At 43.7% G+C, this 21,975-nt stretch overlaps 1 protein-coding gene across 1 annotated transcript; it reads left to right on the plus strand.

Annotated features, from left to right (window-relative positions):
- Positions 1 to 732: 732 nt before the first annotated feature.
- LOC103172482 (interleukin-1 receptor type 2) lies at positions 733 to 10,587 on the plus strand. Its single transcript, XM_007885237.2, has 9 exons — positions 733 to 1,231; positions 2,408 to 2,483; positions 2,876 to 3,161; positions 4,742 to 4,916; positions 6,241 to 6,394; positions 7,095 to 7,163; positions 7,944 to 8,085; positions 8,530 to 8,675; positions 10,008 to 10,587. Exons 2-9 carry the CDS (start codon positions 2,432 to 2,434, stop codon positions 10,139 to 10,141), a joined length of 1,158 nt encoding a protein of 385 aa, XP_007883428.2. The 5' UTR covers positions 733 to 1,231; positions 2,408 to 2,431; the 3' UTR covers positions 10,142 to 10,587.
- The last annotated feature ends 11,388 nt before the right edge of the window (positions 10,588 to 21,975 follow it).

Raw genomic sequence — 21,975 nt, forward strand, 5'->3', positions numbered from 1 at the left:
ACAAATGTGGGATTGTACAAGTTAAATCAATGCAGAGATGAATTTCCAGTCGGTGATAGTGGAGAGCTGAATCTGAAATGCTTTTTCTCATTTTATAACTTTTTATATTAATAAAGAACGGTGAGAAACTAAGAACTGTGGAGGAGCAAAGGGATTTGGGTGTCATGTACACAAATCACTAAAATCTAGTTCACAGGTACAGAAAGTAGTCAGATAGGTTAATGGAATGTTGGCCTTTATCTCAAGGGCGCTGGAATACAAGATGAGGAAATGATGCTTCAGAAGCTTTAAATCAGCAATTCGTTTTTATTTGAACTTTTTGGTTCAACAAAATGAAACACTGAGTGTTCGCATCAATACCTCCTAGGATAGGGAAGTATAGTTAGACACCTTTGTCTCATCTTGGTCATTCATATCTTCATCATATCTCACTTAAACATTTCCAATACACTCCTCGCTGGTCTCCCAAGCTCCACCATCCATGCCTCAACTCATTCAATACTCTACTGCCCACATATTCACTCCGAATACCTCAGTCTCCACTTGTGATCTCAGAAATGTGAATTAGAAGAACGTCCTCCTGTTGTCTATTTCAATGAGATTATAATATAATACTTATATTGGCATAACACCTTATTGTCATCAAAATGTCTCAAAGCACTTCATAGGATTTAGTAGAAAGTGTTTGTGATTGTGTATTTTGTAGGTGAACATAGTATCCAATTTGCACAGAACAATTGCTCACTAACAGCTATCATCAGCAATCATCATATGATGGTTTAGAGAATTTCCCTTACACAGGAGAACAGAGGCCCTGTGACTGGATCAGGGTACTGTAACGAACGGATTAAGACTAAAGCAATTTTTTTAAAAAAATCGTCAAATAGAGAGTGGTAAATGGGAACTAACATGACACTGAGATCAGAGTGGTAATTGGAAAAGAGAAGTTAATGATATATGCCAACCGATGCAAAAAAAAAGGCTGAATAAAAAAGAGATTTTGTTTAACACAAGAATTAATCTTGCATGTCGTTGTATTGCAATCCTGTGTACTTTTCTACATGCAATGAAAATGCAGTGACGTGAGGGAATTGAAGTGATTGATGACTCGGGTGTCAACTATCAGCGTGGGCTGCAATTGACAAAAACTGTGCTGTTGTTATTGCTGATTTCCAAACCATTACACATCCTGTGTTCAGAGATCTTCATTCCAGGTTAAAAGAATCAACAGGTAATATAACGTTGCTGATCTTTTCAAACAGAACTGATTGCAGGAGATTTTCCTTTCATATTATGTAGTAGTAAGGACAACCAGGAGTTTCGTAAGTGTACTAGATTTCCTTTAATGCATCTTTAACTTCTATCAATTAGAGTATTTGAAAATTTGAACGGGAGATTATTTCAGGACTCTGGTAATCTTTATTACTGACTTTTAACTGTCAGACACAGGCTTGTACCATGAATGGATGTTAGCTTGGATAAATTAATACTGCTGGATTCCTGCCTCTGTGTTAGAAGATTTTAGGTTTCATATAGAATTGTTTGGTATGGTTTTTTTTATTTCTAGACTCCGCGAGCCTATCATTCTCATCCTTGCCTGATCTACCGGCTCCTGATCCCCCAGAGGATCAAGTTCAGGATCTTCTTCCTTACTTTTAAATCCCACTATAGTCTTGCCCCACCCTAACTCTGTGACCTGCTAAAACATTACCAACCCACTCTCTCCCTCCACTTAGTTATGTCTGCTTCATGTCTCGTGCCCTCTTCGTCCCTGCATTGGCGGTCAGACTTTCAGGTTGCCTGTCTCGTGCTCTGGAACTCCATCCCAGAGTTCCTCCAACTCACGCCTTCCCTTGTTACCTTCAAGATCCACCTCAAGACTTGCCTCTTTGACCTTGCCTTCGGTCATCTTTACCTCTCTACCCCACTCCCTCATCGCTCCTCGACTCCTACACCCAGCTCAGGTGCACCCTAGACTGTACTGCCTTGGGATGTCCCCCTAATGCAAAAACTGCTATATAAATGTAAATTTGTTGTTAGGCTCTAGGGGTTGGCAGCACGGTTTCTGTTATAAATCTGTATTGATAAATGGTGGATATCATGTGAGAAATGATCACCTACTGATTAAGATGTGAGTTCACACTTTTAAGATTACAGAGCTGTACAATTGAGAAGGTGCTGAATTCTCAAAATATATAGAAATTAGCTGAACAATTTCGAATAAATTGAATTGTTCTGCATTTTTGTTTGTGAAAGCTGATTATTTTAATTATTGTTTTTGATTGGAAAACTAAAAAGAATGCGAGTGATGCACTATTCAATTTCAGTTTGTGTCAGTTACTTTTTCAAGGTTTTTTTTAACAACAAGGATCCTGTTGTTTCCTAATGTTCTTACATATTATTTCAGCAACAAGCTCAAAGTTACGTGGAGATGGATGTGATGCGTTTGGCTCTGATATATTTTTATCTCAGAAGAAGCAAAGGTAAACATGATGGGGATTGCACTACTGTGTTCTTTTAATAGCAACTTGCCTTTATATATCCCTCAGACTCACCGAACCGGTGTGCAACCTAGGCGTATATACTGTGAAACGCTTTGAGTCATCTCAACTATGTGATAAAGCACTGTACCAAATGCAAGGATTATTATTTTTTATTATAATTAATTTGGTAACAAGTTTTCAATTGTATCCTTGATGTGTGCTGCCTTGTATTTGGGAAATTAACAAATATTATTGTTCAATTAAATCTTAATTCCTCCCCTACCCCAATCCCATCTATGCACAATATGTATAAAAGTCTATGGGATCCATTTCGTTGTTACACATGATACTGGTACTAACGTTCTAAGAAAAGATATTCTATTCCATGTTAGCATTAGAAGGTCCAATTCATAGATGTCCTTTTTCTGGACCAACAAAAGTCTTCAGTCTTGAAGGTGAGCTTTCAGTTCTGAAATGCAGACCATGCAGTGCATGGACTCCAGTCATCTTGAGCAACCTACAAGAGCATGGATATAATATCATCTGGTTTAAAGGCACAGCAAAAGAAGGGGTGGAACTATCCCCGGGAGAAACTGGCAGAATTACTTTTGAAGGACCCTCTGTGAGGTTTTGGCCTGCAATAGTTAATGACACTGGAAACTACACTTGTTCTGTCTTGTAAGTATCTACTAAATGTGTTCACCACAAAATGCTTGATCGGTTGTGCTGCTAATAATTTGTTAAGAGTTAGGTTCCAGAACAAGAACAAGTTAAACTTAAATAGCGCCTTCCAGGGAGAACATCACAAAGACAATGGTGCAGTCAGAGCCTGAGATGGGAGGGAGGTGGCTGATAGTTCAGTCAAAGATCTTTTGAAAAGTTTAAAGGAGAATTGAAGGTAGATCATAAAACATAATAATTTTACATAGGTTCCATGGGTCTTATATCCAAGTTTGCGGATGACACTAAGAGAGGAGGCTCAGCAAGTAGTGAAAATGGGAGTAGGAAGTTACAGAGGGACTTAGACAGATTAAGTGAGTGGGCAAAGCTGTGGCAGATGGAGTTCAATGTAGGGAAGTGCAAGGTCATCCACAATGGACTGAAAAAAGATAGGGCAGAATACTTTCTTAACGGGGAGAAACTAAGAGCTGTGAAAGAGCAAAAAGATTTGAGTGTCTATATCCATAAATCACTAAAAACTACTTCCCAGGTGCAAAACATAATCAAAAAGGCAAATGGTATGTTGACCTTTATCTCGAGAGGCCTGGAATTCAAAGGGGAAAAAATGATGCTTCAGCTGTATGGAGCGTTAGTCAGACCCCACTTGGAGTACTGCGTTCAATTATGGGCACCACACCACAGGAAAGATATATTGGCCTTGGAGGGAGTGCAACGCAGGTTCACCAGAATGTTACCAAGCCAAAAAGAGTTAAGTTACGAGGAAAGGCTGCGTAAACTTGGATTGTATTCCCTTGAGTTTAGAAGATTGAGGGGTGATTTGATAGAGGTTTTTAGGATGATAAAGGGATTTGTTAGGGTAGATGCAGAAAAGCTAAACAATGCAAAACAAGAGGGCATAGTCTTAAAATTAGAACCAGACCATTTAAAAGTGAAATTAGGAAGGATTTTTTCAATCAAAGGGTGGAATCTGGAACTCTCTTCCCCAAAAGGTCGTGGATCCACACCTTCATGAAAGGGATTGACAGATTTTTGGTAGTTCGGAGTATTAAGGAATATGGGGAGAAAGCGGGAAATTGGATTTGAAATTCTAGTAAAGATATAGATCAGTCATGATCTAATTAAATGGCGGAACAGGCTCAACGGGCTGAATGGCCTACTCCTGTTCCTATGTTTCTATGTTCCTATGACATGGTCAGTGCCTGAGGGCAGGAGGTGCTGGTGGAAGCAGAGCAGGATGCAGAGTGCTATATAAGTGCAAGTTGTTGTTTATGTCTCATCCGAAGGACAGCATCGCCAAAAATCCTGCACAGGCAAAGAAGAGCTGTAGCATTCTATGATTCTAAAAAGCCTTTGAAGAGCCAAGCAGACCGAAAGCTTTCCGGGCAGCAATATCAATGGCAAACTATGTGGTTTTAGCTGAATAGACTTCAGCAGTAACCCAACGCACACTCTGGGATCCCCAAGCCTTGGCTCTTGCCAATCCGCGCCTTATGCTTTCCAGAATTAGGTAAACAAGATGTTACGTTAGCTATGTTGAACCGTATCCCCCAGTTATACTTTTCCTTTCATTTTTATAGCAATGGAACTTATCATATAATAGATTTGGAAATAATTTTGGAAGTTAGATCCATGAATGAAGAGTGTTATCATGAAGCTTTTGTAAATTCTGTCGAAGAATGGATTGGATCATCTTTTACATTGTCCTGTTCAGACATGGAGGAGAACAAAGACAAAGACATGGTGTGGTACAAGGTAACTATATTCTACTAACTCGCAAAGCTCGTTCTATTGTGATAATAGTCTTTTCGGCCAAAAAATACACTGTCACCACACTTTATAGTATATCCTGTGAAACACTTTAAGATGTCTCGAGGATATGATAAGGTACAATATCAAATGTAAGGGTTACATTATTCTAATACTCATTGAACTGATTCCAGCTTCTATTATAACAATCCCCAATATACTTTAATGTGAAGCTTTCCATTATAACAGTGAAAAATGATGCCACATTTCAAATACGATAAAAATGCAGTGCTATAGTTCTCTGTCATCATTATATCAAAGAAAGTGTTCACCTCAAATCTGGAAAATTAAAATGAGATTGTTTTGCTTTCAGAACAATTGCCCATTAACATAGCTTGCAGAAAACAGCTTTAGAATTATGGTTAACTTTACTTAAGTGAAGAAAATCCATCTGCCGTGAAACTGTAGCACTTTGTGGTATTGGGATGTCCTCCCGACGTGAAAGGCGCTCTATAAATGAAATCTTGTTGTTGTTGTTGTTGGCTGCCTCACTCTCAAATTATCTTGTTCTGGTAGTGTGGCGAGGAGTAACTCAGTCCTTGTTCATATCACACGTTTGGTGGAAATCACAGTAATTAATGATAATAATCCTTGCATTTGATATGGCGCCTTATCATGTCTTTGAGATGTCTCAAAGTGCTTTACAGAATATTCTGTAAAGTGAATTGACTGTATATTTTGTGGGCAAAATGCGGCAGCCAATGGCGCACAGCAGGGTCCCACAAACCGGCGTGGATTGAAGTGGCCAATTTAGTATTTTTTTTGAAGGAATTATTACCCCCGGAAAAGTGTTCCGCTAATCAACTAGCAACTGGGTTCCTACATACTGCTAGGTAAATAGAGGCGTGTGGAGTAAGGAAACTTGTCCAAGATTTATTTTGTCCTGCCAGGAATCAAACCTGGATCTCTCACTTATGAGGCGAGTGCTCTGGTCACTGAGCTTCAGGACTTCACATAATTCATTGCCAAATGTGGAGTATTCAAATTCCCAAGCCTTTTCTTTTTATCGAGAAGCCCCAACAATCTCACAAGGCTCATGAAGGAAAACTTGTACACTGTCCAGCATCTTGGGACGTCCTCTCGACGTGAAAGGTGCTATACACATGTAATCTTGTTGTTTTTTACAGCAATTTAATGTTGGTTAGCAATAAACCGAGTGTCTGTTGAACGCGATAGGAATGATTTTGCTCATACATGTGTCAAGATGTAACTATCTGTGCGTGATGTACATTATGTTTAACACTTTCAATCCACTTAATACATTTCACAGGACTGTCTGACAAAGGTCCACACAGGAGCTTCATATACAATTAACAAGCTGCAACAGGAAAATGCTGGATATTACACTTGTAAATATTCTTTAGAAAATGCTGGAATTCTATACAACATTACAAGGACATGGAATTTGATTGTGAACGGTACAGGTCTGTTAACTCTTTTAGTATTCACAATATTCTCCCTCACCTTCCAAAATTTTTGTATTTCCCCATTTAAACTGTTCAACCAAACAGGATGTAGGCATTGTGCTTGTGGGTCACACTAAATGGTCTCTGCTGTGTTGTTGTTAACCCACAATCTACCCTAGGTGAAACACTGTTAAAATGCAAGATACGCCACCTAGTTGTTCAGTTAAAATTGAGTTCAAAGAAGTGTTTATGGACTGTTGTACTAAAGCTGCCAGTAGACTTGATGTTAGATATGCCAAGGTCAGAATAGAGTCAATTCTCTGTGGCGATCTCAGTTGTCTGGTGCATGAGTCAAGTGGGTCCACAGGAATCCAGGACATTGCTGATGACGGATCAAATCAGCCTGGGGTCCCAGAGTGGTCCTTGTCAACCTGTGCCTAATACTCTCTGGAATATGGTAAACAGGATTTGTCCCTCTGGGGAAAGAGTGCACATTCTGCTCCATACACAGGAATTTGCATGCATAGAACTCTCAGTTTGTTTTGGTAAGCTTGGTGATGGGTTTCTACATGTATCAGACACCCGGCTGACCAAAGATTGTTGCCACCAAATCCTGGATTTAACAGCAGGCAGTTCATACATTAGCAGGAAATATTGATGCTTAAGTAAAAACAAATCACTCAAAAAAATGGTTTAATTATGTGCTTTTTCTGGCAAGATTTCAATGAGCCCTTGAAACCGGAATTAATTTACCCTTTAGATGAAGTACGCGTTGAAGTTGAATTGGGTGAGTGCTGCTTTAATCATATTTTCCTTGTTCAGGGTTACTCTGTACAGTGTATTGGGACCATAATATTAGACCTTGTAATATAATCAGTCTACATAAAACAAATGGTCACTGCTTCTGTTATGGGACATCAGGTCACCACTGACTTCAAGCTAGAAACACGACTGACTAGTCGGCTACCTGTGCATATGAGTAGGAAGTCATCCATTCCATGCCAGAAGCATAGCTCCCTTCTGGTAATCGCAGGTACTCAGGAATCCCACATTATTGGGACCTCAAAGAGGTGTACAACATTTTAAATAGAATTGAAAAGGTAAACCCATATCAACACAGATCAATACAGCAGAACAAGAGGACATAGGTCAGGGACAGATACCAAGATGTTTTTTTCTTTACACAATGGGTAATCAACAATTGGAACAGGTTTCCAGGAAAGGTGGTGAAGACAGCGACACTAAACTAATTTCAAAAGCAGCTTGATGCTGTAAGGTGGGTGTTCTGGAGGAATGAGATCAGAATGCTCTTCTTCATCCAGACCAAACTTGTGATTTGTTTACATGATTTACCCCTTTAAGTTTACTCCAGTTTCCCTTAAAAAGGATGATTCAAGCATTTATTTTTGAAAATCTGTGTAGTTGTTACAAATATTTTTGATAGGTCAAAATAATTAAAAATTACTGGTTAAAAAAACAATTGATATGTGCTTTAATACAAATTTACTATAAAAACACTGGCAATATTGAGTGGCTTACTGAAGATACTTTTGGTTTGAACATTCAGGTGAGCAAAGGATAATCGAATGCAAAGTTAAAACTAACCACAGAGATTCTGAAAACTTGTGGCTGATGTTATACTGGATTTTTGACAATAATTTTGTTAACAAATGTAGTGAAAAAGAAGTGGTCTGTGAAGATTCTGTCAGGTACGTGAGATTTACAGGAACATTGCTGTGCACAAATTGGTTGACTCATTCACCTAATTACCAACTAGCAACCCTCCTCCTGGGGGAAGGGGAGATGGGGTCCCCTTGGTGTTGAGTGAGCTCTGAGGTGATGGGCCTGGCAATGAAATACTGAAATCAAGTTTATACACAATAGTGGTGTTAGTAATTCAGGTCCTTGAGCGAAGGCTGGTCCACAGCACTCCAGGGCACTGATCACAAGATCAGCGACCTCACACCGGGAATTGAATGTTGGACATTCTGTTGGCTCAATTTCACAATAAGCTGTTGCTTTACCACTCTGCGACGCAAGAAACACTCCAAGCCATTATCCTGCATAAGGGGCACTATACAAATACAATTTGCAGTTTTAATTAAATGTGTCCATCTTATCAAAGGAATAATCAGGCTTTATGTGCACTTCAGGGAAATAATTGAAGAGAACATAACATTTGTTATAAGACCACTCATATTCAACAAAATCCAGTGGGAGCATCTGAATAAAAATTTCAACTGCATCTTTGAGTCTCCAGGAATCAGTGCAAATGGCCAAATCATTCTCCAGCTAAAAGGTACGCTTAATTTTTGTGTTATTATAAAGGTTCAATTACCACAGATATGCCAAAAAGAAAACCATTTTTTTAAGCACAAGATGAGCAAGATCTCAAATATCGGTACAGTGTTAACTATTACCAGAGGATGCAGATTGGTTTCCTTCAGCTAAAGCAAATCTCTTATTATGATAATTATATTAATAATAATCTTTGCATTTGATATAGTGCCTTATCACGTCTTTGAAACGACTCAAAGCACTTCACAGAATATACTGCAAAGTAAATTGACTATATTTTGTGGTCGAAATGCATCAGCCAATTGCACGTAGCACTGCGCTTGTAAGTGCAAAGTGCCTTAGAATGAAAGTATTGAAATCTAATTTAACAATGTGGATAATAACTATAAATAATTATAATCCTTGCACTTAATATAGCCTCTTTCACGTCAGGAGGACGACTCAAAGTACTTCACAGGATGCACTGTGTAGTGACTGTACTTGGTCAGCAAACAATGGCATACCATTATAAGCTTATCTGCATTGTGAGCAAGAACAACACTCAAAGTTGAAAAGGGGGAGGAGAGAACCCAGTTCTTTATAGCTTTGCTTTTTAAGGTTTAACAGTCCTTTTCTTTTTTTTATCCAATCATGGGATAGAGTTTGAAGCCGGGTTTATTTGACATAACAACCATTTCTTGTCAATATGTATCTATGCTTTATGCATAATTATAGTGCTTTGCTTTTAAATGTAGGTCATATCATTCATTAAAATGTATCGTTATTATGGCTATCAGAGAGTTCAAAAGAGAAAAATGAAAACTCTTCTGTTGGCCTAGTGGATAAAGGCAACACCTGGAGAAAGCACCAAGTCTTGGCAGCAGTAATTCAGGTGTTACATTAGTCTGAAGGGAAGGGGGAGGAAAATCGGACAGATTTCCCACTCGGATTACTGTTTAGTGACACCTGCTAGAAGGTGCATGTGTGTATGACAAGTGATACCCTCAATGATTGAATAGCCTGTCACATGGAGAGATACCAGAGAGTGGTAGCTGTTTGTAGAACTGTACCTCAATAAAGTGATGCCTATTCTGTAATGGATTAATACTCTGCTGTTTACAAGCAAACAATCAGAGCAATAATTATGCATATAAGGATTTAAGAAAAAGATTAAAGTTTGTGCTGTACTTAAACTCATACTTTTGACTGACCAGGGCTTTGGGACGTCATCCTGACGTGAAAGGCGCTCTATAAATGTAATTTTGTTGTTTTGTTGTTGTTTTAGCTAATAATATTGATTAACATCATTGATATATTTTATCTAGTTACTCATAAGTTGTTTTTTTTAAATTAGGCAACAGTGATGCAATCGTTTATTCATTAATTCCCATCCTGGTTATTTTCATGTTGGTTTTATATGGATGTTTCAAGAATAAGATTATCGCTTGTTTTAACAAGTGCATTGGCAGAGCTGCAACTACAAAATGAGAGGTAACATTATGAAGTTGTGCATTTTTATTGGTACTGTGTGATACAATAACAATGGTTCTAACATTTCTACTGTATAACTTCGGAGTCTCCCAATAATGCACCCAATATTTAAGTATTTTTGAGTTTAACTAACTTTAATAAAAATTAAGTTTCAGTAATTATACAATTCAGTGCCACTAAACTACTGAATTTCAATAATGCTAACTTCCGTTGATATCCCTGATAACTCAGTTTATTGAAAACCTGACTTGGAACCAGAAGGTTCTGCGTTTAACCCTATTTAGCCCATTCACAATCATTATATCCTTTTGAGATCAATCCTGAAAGAAAACTGAACTGTGGGAGCCAAATCTATAATGGGTCAGGCGATCTGAGCAGGATCATTTACTAGTAAACTAAGCATTTACTTTTTTTTATCATTAACTGACAACATACCCTCAAGTTATAATAATAATAATCTTTGCATTTGATGTAGAGTCATATCATGTCGTCGAGACATCTGAATCGCTTCATAGAATATATTGTAAAGTGGATTGATTGTGTATTTTGTGGGCGAAACATGGGAGCCAATTGCGCACAGCAGTGTTCAACAGTCATGGATTGTGTGAACAATTTTTTGGGGAGGGTGATCCCCCAATTGACTAAAAAACGGGTCTATACAAGGTTTCGCCTCTCCCACGAATTGAACCCAGGTCCTAACGTTTGCGAGGCGAGCGTGCTAACCACTATGTCCTCTTGCTCTGCTGTCTTTATGCATCTTGAGTTGTTCTCACAGTGTGAAAGGTGCTACATGACTATAAACTGCATTGTATCAGAAAGTCTTGTTCTGAGTTTATTTTGTCTAACCCATTTAAAAGCTGGCTCAGTTGGTAGCATTCTTCACTCTGAATCAGAAGGTTGTGTGTTCAAAACCCACGTCGGGATTTGGAATGCATATGGTTAAGCTGATACTCCAATGCAATGCTAAGGATGTGCTGCATTGTTGGAGAAAGAAGTTTCTCCTGTGTCCTGGCCAACAATCCATCAAATAAAGTTGGCCATTCGTTCCATGGCTGTTTGTTGACAAATTGGCTGAGGAGTTTGACCTGAAGCATTATAGGCAAGTCGTTTTGGGCAAAAGAATGATGCAAGCACTTGCCTCACAAGTGAGAGACCTGGGTTCGATTACCAGCAGGTTGAAACCTTGGGCAAGTTTCCTTACTCCACACGCCTGATAATAATCCCTCAAGAAAAAAAGCAATAATAAATTGGTCACTCAATCCCCAACTGTTTGTGGGACACTGCTGTGCGCAATTGGCTGTCGTGTTTCACCCACAAATATCCAGTCAATTCACTTTACAGTATATTCTGTGAAGCGTTTTGAGACGTCTAGAAGACGTGAAAAGCACTATATAAAATACAAGTATTATTATTGTGGGAATATATACTATTGCTAAATTTGCCAGCTTGAAACATATATTTGTAATTATTTTAACACTGTAGATGATTAAATCTTGTTAATTGACTATTATGCTGTTGTATTACTATCCATTTTGCCTTCAATGAAAAGTTAGTGAACATTTGGACTGCTGTAGCTTTACGTGAAATTTTGCTGTTGATAGTACTCATGTAACTTGTTTACTTGCTAGATATGAATAGTGTCTGCCTTTTCTTTATGTAATGTCGTTGCTCTGCCTGGTATAATTGTGTGGGAAAAGGGAATATGCAACAGACCTGTGTTATATGAGAAGTAAGACAAATATATGGTGTCTGTATGTGTATGATAATTAGGTGGCCTTGTAGAATGTTCAAATGAGATGGCCATTGTTAGATGAGGAGTAAAAATAAGGAAACAGTATTTGTGAGGTCTTGAAGGTCACGAAAACTTGTTTGTTCACGTATATAAGTATCGGGCAGTAACTAGCCACAAGTTGAAACAGACCCGAGAAAAAAAGATAAGAACATACCACTTAAACGACAAGAAGAAACTCCTGCAACTACTTCTTCTGTTTCCTGGATTGGTAACAATGCTTTTCTGTAAAATTAATAATGCCAATAAAACATTTGTAACTCATGCATTTGTGAGCTTGATCATCTCAGTGTCTGAATCCAATGGTGATTTAAGTCAACAGCCTACAAAAACACACATTCACTCTGCTTTACAATATATCCTATGTTGAGAAATTCCTGAAGAACACCAAACCAGACCCCCGAGCAATCACCGAGTGGTCCGCGCAGCAGGTAGTTGAAACAGTTCGAAAGGGGAACAACAACAACAACAAGATTCCATTTATAAAGCGCCTTTCACATCAGGAGGACGTCCCAGGACGGGAAGAGGGCAAACCTGATCGGGAGGTACCCTGCAGCGACAGCCAGCTTCGTCTGGCAAAACGCCTCATCACCGGCCTGACCAACAACCATCAGGACATGGCCTGGCTGGCTATAAGAGGGGCCCTCCCCTCAAGGCTTTCATGCACGGTTGAGGTCTGGGCCAGTCAGCATGTTGCCCTTGTGCCGGCTGCAGAGGCCAGGAAACCGTGGACCACCTCTTCCTGGAGTGTTGTTTCACAAAGGCAGTTTGGAAACAGATGAAGTGGATTCTCTCACAGTTCGTCCCTGGGGACCTGCTGTCACAGCACTCGGAGCCTCTTCCCGGGCACTCACAGTGAAACCCACATTGAGTGCCTGGAGGAAACATAAACTCGGTAAAGGAGGCCCTTTGGCAGTCCTGAAACCAGGTGTTCTTCTGGCAGAACGAGGGGATGGTGAGGGCCTGCCTCAGGTTCACGCACGCTAGGGTCAGGGACTATGTACTGAGTGACAAGCTGAAGCTCAGCTCAACCACAGCAAAGGCCAGATGGGGCTTGACCACGGCATAAACTGTCTTGATTTTACAACTCTGTGACGCTGTGTGTCTCTCTGTGTGTGACTGTGTGTGTCTTTCTGTGTGTCGCTCTCTGTGTGACTGTCTCTCTATGTGACCGTGTGTGTCTCTCTGTGTGTGACTGTGTGTGTCTTTCTCTGTGACTCTGTGTGTCTCTTTGTGGGTGACTATGTGTGGCTCACTCTGTGTGGCTCACTGTGTGAGTGTGTGTATGCCTCTCTGTGTAACTGTGTGTCTATGTTAGAGTGTGTATCTCTGTGTTTGTGAGTCTGAGTGTTGTGCATGTCTCCATGTGTTTGTGAATGTCTTTGTGAGTGTGTGTATGTCTCTGTGTTTGTGTGTGTCTCTATGTGTTTGTGAATGTCTCTATGAGTGTGTGTGTTTCCCTATGTGTTTGTGAGTGTTTCTGTGAGTGTGTATGTCTCTATGTGTTTGTGAGTGTCTGTGAGTGTGCACGTTTCTCTATGTGTTTGTGAGTGTCTGTGAGTGTGTGTATATCTCTCTATGTGTTTGTGAGTGTCTGTGAGTGTGCACGTCTCTCTATGTGTTTGTGAGTGTCTGTGAGTGTGCACGTCTCTCTATGTGTTTGTGAGTGTCTGTGAGTGTGCACGTTTCTCTATGTGTTTGTGAGTGTCTGTGAGTGTGTGTATATCTCTCTGTGTTTGTGAGTGTCTGTGAGTGTGCACGTCTCTCTATGTGTTTGTGAGTGTCTGTGAGTGTGCATGCCTCTCTATGTGTTTGTGAGTGTCTGTGAGTGTGCACATCTCTCTATGTGTTTGTGAGTGTCTGTGAGTGTGTGTATATATCTCTCTATGTGTTTGTGAGTGTCTGTGAGTGTGCATGTCTCTCTATGTGTTTGTGAGTGTCTGTGAGTGTGTGTATATCTCTCTATGTATTTGCGAGTGGCTGTGAGTGTATGTCTCCCTATGTGTTAGTGAGTGTCTCTGTGAGTGTGTATGTCTCTCTATGCGTTTGTGAATATCTATGTGAGTGTGTGTGTCTCTCTATATTTGTGAATGTGTATGTGTGTCTTTCTCTCCTCTGTGTGTGTGTGTATGTCTCTTTGTGTGTATGTATATGTCTCTCTCTCTTTGAGAGTGTGAGTCTCTCTGTGTCTGTATGTGCGATGCTGGGCCCTGAAAAGCAGGAGGTAGTGAGCTCCTGCAACCTGCGCTGGTGTTTTCTACTCCCACACCCTCCCAAGTGAGCCAACCCAGTTTTTGTTCAAGAAGAAATTAATAAACAAAATTGCAACAATCTAATGTGTTATTTTCTCTTGTTTAGTTTTATCAATAAAGTGAAAAATGTAGGTTGGCAGTAAAACGTACCTCAATAGCACCAATCAACTAACTCGCTGCAATTTTCTGCAAAATTTGTCAAAATTTTCTCCGCCATTTTCAAATCTCCCTGCAATTATTGGCAAGTATTTCCACACTTTTCTATTGGCCCAGGTTATTAGTAAACTGCAATTGTAGAACTAGGCTCTCCTGTGTTTTCAAAATCTAAGAGTTAAGAAATAACTTTGTTATAGCACTATCACTGGAACAACTTTTTTTGCATTAACTTACTGCAGCACTCTACCAGTACCACATTGCAGTTTCAATGTAGAACTCGACTCAGAACCCACACTTGTAACACTTTACAGTAAATTCTGTTGTGAAAGACGCTATACCATATGCAAAGATTATTATTATTATTTTCTTCCCCATAAGCAAAAGGTTTAGGGAGACTGGACTTAAGATGTATTTAGGATTTAGAATGGGTGGATCTTAATTATGCAGTGTTTCTGTGTATGTCGTAAATCTAGAGATTTCCTTTTACAGATGGATGATTGACAACTAAGAGATAAAAATTCCAGTGCGTTTTCTGCCTTGTGTGACGAACTGGCTTTTGTAATATGGAATTTCCCTTCAGCCCTAACAAAACCACAAGAAAGCAGGGAGATCGAAAGCATGGTTGAAGAGGAGGGTATTGAGGTGGGTCTTGAAGTTGGCGAGGGAAAGGGCGAAATTCGGGGACTACGGGATGGAGTTTCAGAGGATGGGTGCAGAGTGATGGAAGGCCCACCCGCCAATAGTGGGGCGACCAAGGCGGGGGACGTGAAGCACGCCGGAGCCCGCTGAGCGGAAGGAGTGAACAGGGTCGTAGGGGGTTAGGAGGTCGGAGAGGTAGTGGGGAGCAAGACTGTGGAGGGCTTTGAAGGTGAGGACCAGGATCTTGAACTGTATCCTCTGTGTGATGGGAAGCCAGTGGAGTTGGGCAAGGAAGGCGGTGAAAGGGACGCGGAGCCTTCTGCTGGAGAGGACACGGGCTGCAGAGTTCTGGATGATCTGCAGCCTGTGGAGGGAGGAGTTGGGGAGGCTGCAAACAGTGAGTTTGCACAGTCAAGCCTCGATGCAATGCAGGCATGTACGAGAGTTTCGGTGGCCTGCGGTGTGAGACAGTGTCGGAGCCGGGCAACATTGCAGAGTTGGGGGTTTTTGAAGTTTGAGAAGCCTGACAAATTTATTTTTTGCACCAACTACAGGGTGGAGCGAATCAGTAAGAGAGAAACGAGGGCCGACCACAGCAACAACCTTTACTTGTTTTTAAAGGTTTGAGGAGGAGCCTTTCCCCAATATCTGCACTGACAGCTTCACCCACTTCCCTCCTCACTTCCTTCCTGAGGCTGTGGCAAAGCTGTTGTCCAGGCAGCGGTGAAGCAATGATAAAGGAAATCCCCTCACGGCTCAGAAGCAATAATCATCTTTGTGCAATGCATTTGATATAGACCCTTACCACATTGTCAAGACATCTCAAAGAGCTTCACAGGATTTACTGTAAGTGCCCCTATCCCAGTCTTCTACCCTGCACCACTCCTGCTCTGACCACCTCTCCTGTCCTCCTCGTCTCCATTCCCTCTTGACCGTCCCACAACCTCCCTCTGCTCCAGCCTTGGAATCCTCCAGCCTTGGAAACCATGGATCTCGTAGTTAGCGGCCCACAGCAGCCACCCTGACTGCCCCAACCCCATTATCACCGCAAAGCCCACAGCGCCAGTCCCCAGGGGCAAACCTCTCCTCCCTCATCCACATTCCCACCCTCCTTATCAAGCCTCCCCGTCTTGCACATTACTCTGCCAACTGTCCCCATCCGCTTCGCCCTACAAAATGTCCGCTCCCTCTCCAACAAAGCCCTTACCTTCTATGACCTAATTGCAAATGGAAACATTGATATCCTGGTCCTCAAGAAACCTGGATCACCCCGGGTGACACCTTACCCCAGACTGAGGCCACACCACCTGGCTCTACCTTCCACCATACCCCATGACCTAACTGCAGTGGTGGTCGTATGGCTCTCATCTCCAGGTCCTCACTTGGCCTATCCCGTTACTCCTCCGGCTCATTCTTCTCCTTTGAGCACCTTACCCTCCACCATCCCTTCAATCTTCCCCTTAAAATTCTCCTCATTTTTCGTCATCCCAAACCCTCCCCCACCTTCCTCTCTGACATCTCCACCCTTCTAGTTTCCCTCTGCCTCTGCTCTGAAGGCCTCCTCATCCTAGGTGACATCAACTTGCACTTCTCCCCCTTCTGCTGTCTCCGCTGACTTCTCTCTCCTCTCACAACCTTTCCCTTCACATCCACTCTACCACCCACATCCATGGCCACCCACTTCTGGTGATTACCCGGAACCTCAGCATCTCGAACATCACTATCACCGACAAAGCCTTCTCAGACCACTACATTTCCTTTAACTCATCCATCCCTCTCATTGCCACCCAACCCACCTCCATCTTCCCCCTTTCCACTGCCCTGGAGTCATCTGAATTCCTTCCCTTCTGGGCTTCCTCCCCTCCTCAGTGACTCTCCTCCTCTATGCCACTCTTGATTCATTTGCCCCCCCTCACCTCTCGAACTGCCTCCTACTCATGCAAATTATTTGTCTTAAAAGCCCTCCACAACTTTGCTCCTTCCTACTTCTGTGACCTGCTAACACCATATCAACCTGTCTGTTCCCTCCACTTAGCTGGCTCCGGCCTGCTCCATGTCTCCCGCCTGGCCTGCCCCACAATCGGTGGTTGGGCCTTCAGCCTCTCTGACCCCACTCTTTCGAACTCCATCCCACAGGACCTTTGCCTCACTCCTTTCCTTGCTTCCTTCAAGGTCCGTCTCAAGACTCTCCTCTTTGACCTCACCTTTGGCTACCCACCTACCCCTACCCTCCCTGCCTTTCACCCCTCCTAATCCCAAACCCTGCTATATTACTGTGGGAATTAAAATGTATTTGAAGCCATCTCCTTATTTCATAGTTTAAATGAAAAGAGTCTTCCAGATTTATCTTGCACTAAATAGAAATAAATGAAAACTGGGTCATCTTATATATTTCTAACAGCTCTGTGGTCTGGGAACAAGGGAAATTTTTTTCATGTCTTAAACCTCATGCTTATTAAGGAATGAAACAATGAACATTTTCGGTTCTTTCAGAGGGGTCATTGATCACAGACTTCATAGTTGAGTCTTATAATTTAGTGGTTAGTGTGCTCACCTCGCAAGCGAGAAACTTGGGTTTGATTCCCGGCAGGGCGAAATGTTGGGTAAGTTTCTTTACTCCACATGCCCCTGTTTACTTAGCAGTAAGTAGAAACCCGGTTGTTAGTTGATTGGCGGATCACTTTTCTGGGGGTAATAATTCCTTCAAAAAACTAAAGAATACTAATAAATTGGTCACTTCAATCCACAACTGTTGTGCACAATTGGCTGCCTCGTTTCGCCCAGAAAATATAGTCAATTTACTTTACAGAATATTCTGCGAGTGCTTTGAGATGTCTCGAAGACATGATAAGACGTTATATCAAATGCAACAACAACAATAACAAAATTACATTTATAGAGCACCTTTCATGTCGGGAGGATGTCCAAAGGCGTTGGACAGTCAGGTGTCAGGACCCGACCATGGGGGATGGGTGGGTAGGGGTGAGGGAAGGCAGAGGTGTGGGAGGACGATTGAAGGCATGATCGAAGAGGAGGGTCTTGAAACCAGCTTTGAAGGAGGTAAGGGAGGAAGCAAAGCAAAGGGACTGTGGGAAGGAGTTCCAGAGTGTGGGGGCAGAGAGGCTGAAAGCCCGGCCACCGATGGTAGGGTGGGTCGGGCGGGAGACATGGAGCAGGCTGCTGAACGGAGGGAGAGGGCAGGTTGGTAGGGAGTCAGCAGGTCAGAGAGGTAGGAGGGGACAAGGCCATGGGTGGCCTTGAAAGTGAAGACGAGGATCTTGAATTCAATCCTCTGGGGGATGGAGAGCTAGTCGAGTCTGGCGAGGGTGGGAGTGATGGGGTCGTGGAGCCTGGTGCGCGAGAGTACATGAGCTGCAGAGTTTTGGATGATCTGCAGCTTGTGAAGGGAAGAGTTGGGAAGGCCGATGAGGAGGGAGTTTCCATAATCGAGCTTGATGTGATGAATGTGTGGGTGAGGGTTTCGGCAGCCTGAGGGGTGAGGCAGTGGCGGAGTCTGGCAATGTTGCGGAGGTGGTGGTAGGCAGTGCCGATGTGGGGGAAGAAAGGACAGTTCAGGGTCAAATGAGACACCCAGGTTCCTGACTGGCTTAGTAAGGTTGAATGTGCAGCTATGGAGGCTGATGCTGCCAGCGCCTGAGGTGCAGAGGCGCTGGCACGAGCCAATCAGGAGGGCCTCGGTCTTGCTGACGTTCAGTTGCAGGAAGTTGTCCCTCGTCCAGGACTTGATATCGGACAGGCAGTACGCCAGTAGTCCTGGAGTTGAGGGTGGAGGCAGAGAGGTGGAGTTGGGTATCACCCGCATACATGTGAAAATTTACCCCATGTCTGCGGATGATGTCACCAAGGAGGAGCTTGTAGAGGTTGAAGAGGAAGGGATCGAGGACAGAGCCCTGAGAAATGCTGCACAAGATGGTGCGGGGGCTAGAGGAGAAGCTGTTTGCAGAGACGAAGTGGAAGTGGTGAGAAAGGTAGGACCTGAACCAGTCAAGGACAGAACCTTGAAGGTTGAGGTGGGAGGAGAGGTGGTGGAGGAGGATTGAGTGGTCCACAGTATCAAAGGCGGTGGAGAGGATGAGGATGCAGAGAGAGCCCTGGTCACACATGGTCAGGATATCATTTGTAACGTTAACTAGAGTAGTTTTCGTGCTATAGGCATCACGGAAACCCAATTGGAGGGGTTCATGGAGGGAGGAGAAGAAAGAGTGAAGCTGGGAGGCGACAGCTCTCTCAAAGACTTTAGAAAAGGGAGGTGACAGATGGGCCGGTAGCTGGTTAGCTGTGATGGGTCAAAGGAAGGTTTCTTCAAGGTGGGGGTGATAGTGGCTGTTTTGAGGAGAGTAGGAACAGTGCCAGATGACAGGGAGAGGTTGATGATGTCGGAGAGAAGTGGGACAAAGAGGTGGAGTTGGGATTTAAGGAGAGGGGTGGGGATGGGGTCCAGGGAGCAGGTGGTGAGCTTTATGGAGGATATGGTGGTGATAACAGAGGAGGGGGTGACAGGTTATAATAATAATAATCCTAGCATTTGATATAGTGCTTTTCACGTCTTCTAGATGTCTCAAAGCGCTTCACAGAATATTCTGTAAAGTGAATTGAATGCAGCAGCCAATTGCACACAGCAGTGTCCCACAAACAGTCATGGATTGAAGTGACCAAATTATTTTTTTTTGTTGAAGGATTATTATCAGGCATGTGGAATAAGGAAACTTGCCCAAGGTTTTGCCCTGCCGGGAATCAAACTTGCAAGGCGAGTGCTCTAACCATTGAGCTACAGTTGGGTCGGGACATCAAAGGTGTGGAAGGAGAGATGGGTAGTGGTCAGAGTGTGGGGCACGGGTAGGGAGGGGATGGAAGTTGGGAGGGCAGTGGCAGCTGAGTAGATTCCCTCGATTTTGGACTCAAGTAAGTCCAGAATTTCCTCACAGTGGGAGTCGGAGGAAAGAAGCTGTGAGGCGTTGTGGGGAAGGCGGAGGAGCTGGTTGATGGTGGAGAACAGGAGCCTGGGGTTGCCCTTCACCTCCAGGATTAATCTGGAGTAGAAGGACAATTTGGCCGAGGCGAGAGTGGAACGGTAGGTCTTGATGTGGTTAGGCCAGATGTGCCGATGGACCGTTAGGCCGGATTTGAGCCAAGTGCGTTCGGCAGCCCGCACCTGGCCCTTGAGCGAGCGGAGGTGGCTGGTGAATCAGGGTGAGGATTGGGAATAGGAGGCAGTTTGGGAGGTGAGGGGGGCAAGGGCGTCAAGCGTGGTGGAGAGGGTGATGTGGAGGAGAGTAAACCCAGAGGATGGGTTGGTGCGGGAGGTGGGCCAGAGAGTGAAGAGTTCAGAGGACTCCAGAGCAGCGGAGAGAGATTGCGGGGAGATCTTCTTCTACGGGCGGTAGAAGATGGTGGTAGGTTCGGAGGCAGTGAGGAGAGAGATATAGGAGTTGAGGGAGATGAAATGGTGGTCAGAGATGGCCTTGTTGGTAATGGTGACATCCGAGATTCTGAGGCCTCGGGTGATCACCAGATCGAGCGGGTGGCTGTAAACGTGGGTAGCAGAGTGGATGTGGAGGGAGAGGTTGAGAGAGGAGAGAAGTCTGAGGAGGTGGAGCAAAAGAGGGTGAAGTGGAGGTTGAAGTTGCCTAGGATGATGAGGCGGTCAGAGCAGAGACAGAGAGAAGCTGGAAGGATGGAGATGTCAGAGATGAAGGTGGGGAAGGATTTTGGAGGGGCGGTAAATTAGAAGAATTTTTAGTGAGAGATGGGAGGGATGGCAGAGGGTAAGGTGTTCAAAAGAGGGGAATGAGCCAGTGGAGTAGGCGGATAGGGCAAGTGACGCCCTGGAGATGAGGGCCACACCACCGCCACGACGGTTGGGGTGTGGGGCATGGTGGTAGGTATAGTGGGGTGGTGTGGCCTCAGTGGTGTGGAAGGTGTCACTTGGGGTGATCCAGGTTTCCGTGAAGGCCATAATATCAAAATTCTCATCAAGGGTGAGATCATTGACGGCCAGGATCTTATTGCAGATGGAGCGGATGTTTTGAAGGCTAATGCGGAGCGGACAGTTGGCAGGGGAATGTGTGGGATGGGAGGGGGTAGTGGATTGGTGGGGATGCGGATGAGGGAGGAGAGGTTAGCCCCTGGGATCTGAGTCCGGAGTGGCTTGTGCCGGTAGTGGGGAAAGGGGCAGTCGGTGTGGCTGCTGCTGGACAGCCAACGCTGAGTGCCACGATGAGCCCGGTGGAGGATTCCCAGGCTGGAGCAGAGGGAGGCAGTGGGGGGGCCAGCAGAGATAGGAGGCGGGGAGGGCGGAGAGAGAGCAGGACAGAGCGGGAGAGTTGCAGGGAGGGGAGCACTTTGAGGGAGGGCCAGCTTGGGTCGGGGGCGGCAGCCAAGATGCGCACGCTGAGACGAGAGGCAGCGGATTAGTGGGACGTTGTCAGCCTGCAGGAGGCTGTAGGGGCTAGAAGTGGCGAAGAGGGGGGAGGGCGCTCATTGTGGTTAGCAATGAGCAGCCTGCAGGGGAAGGACAGGGCAGACAGACAGACAGACAGACACAGAGGATGGATGGGAGGGAGGGAGGGAGGGAGGGAGGGAGGGAGACTACTGTAGCTGCTACCAGGGATTCAAACCTGGCGGGCGGAAGTGACGTCACACAGAATGGCGGGATAATCTGAAACTCCAAAATGACGGCTCCCTCTGGCCAGGTAATGGCCACCGCTCAATCCCCGAGACCCCGGCCCAGCCTACAGCTACCAACTGGCCCCTGCCTCTGGCTGCCTCCGGTCCCGATCCCCGGGAAACCAGCCTTATGACTCCCTGCTGCTGCCTGACTTACCTTCCGTCCGTCGGCCGCTGTGCCCGCAAGGATTATTATTATTATTTATAATAATATTATAAAATTATAAAAATGCAAGGATTATTATTATTTCACTTATTGTATGATGGACTGAATTTAAATTATACTTCAAGCTGTTCATTTCATATTT

This window comes from Callorhinchus milii, unplaced genomic scaffold, assembly GCF_018977255.1.
Source record: "Callorhinchus milii isolate IMCB2004 unplaced genomic scaffold, IMCB_Cmil_1.0 Scaffold4, whole genome shotgun sequence".
NCBI lineage: Eukaryota > Metazoa > Chordata > Chondrichthyes > Chimaeriformes > Callorhinchidae > Callorhinchus > Callorhinchus milii.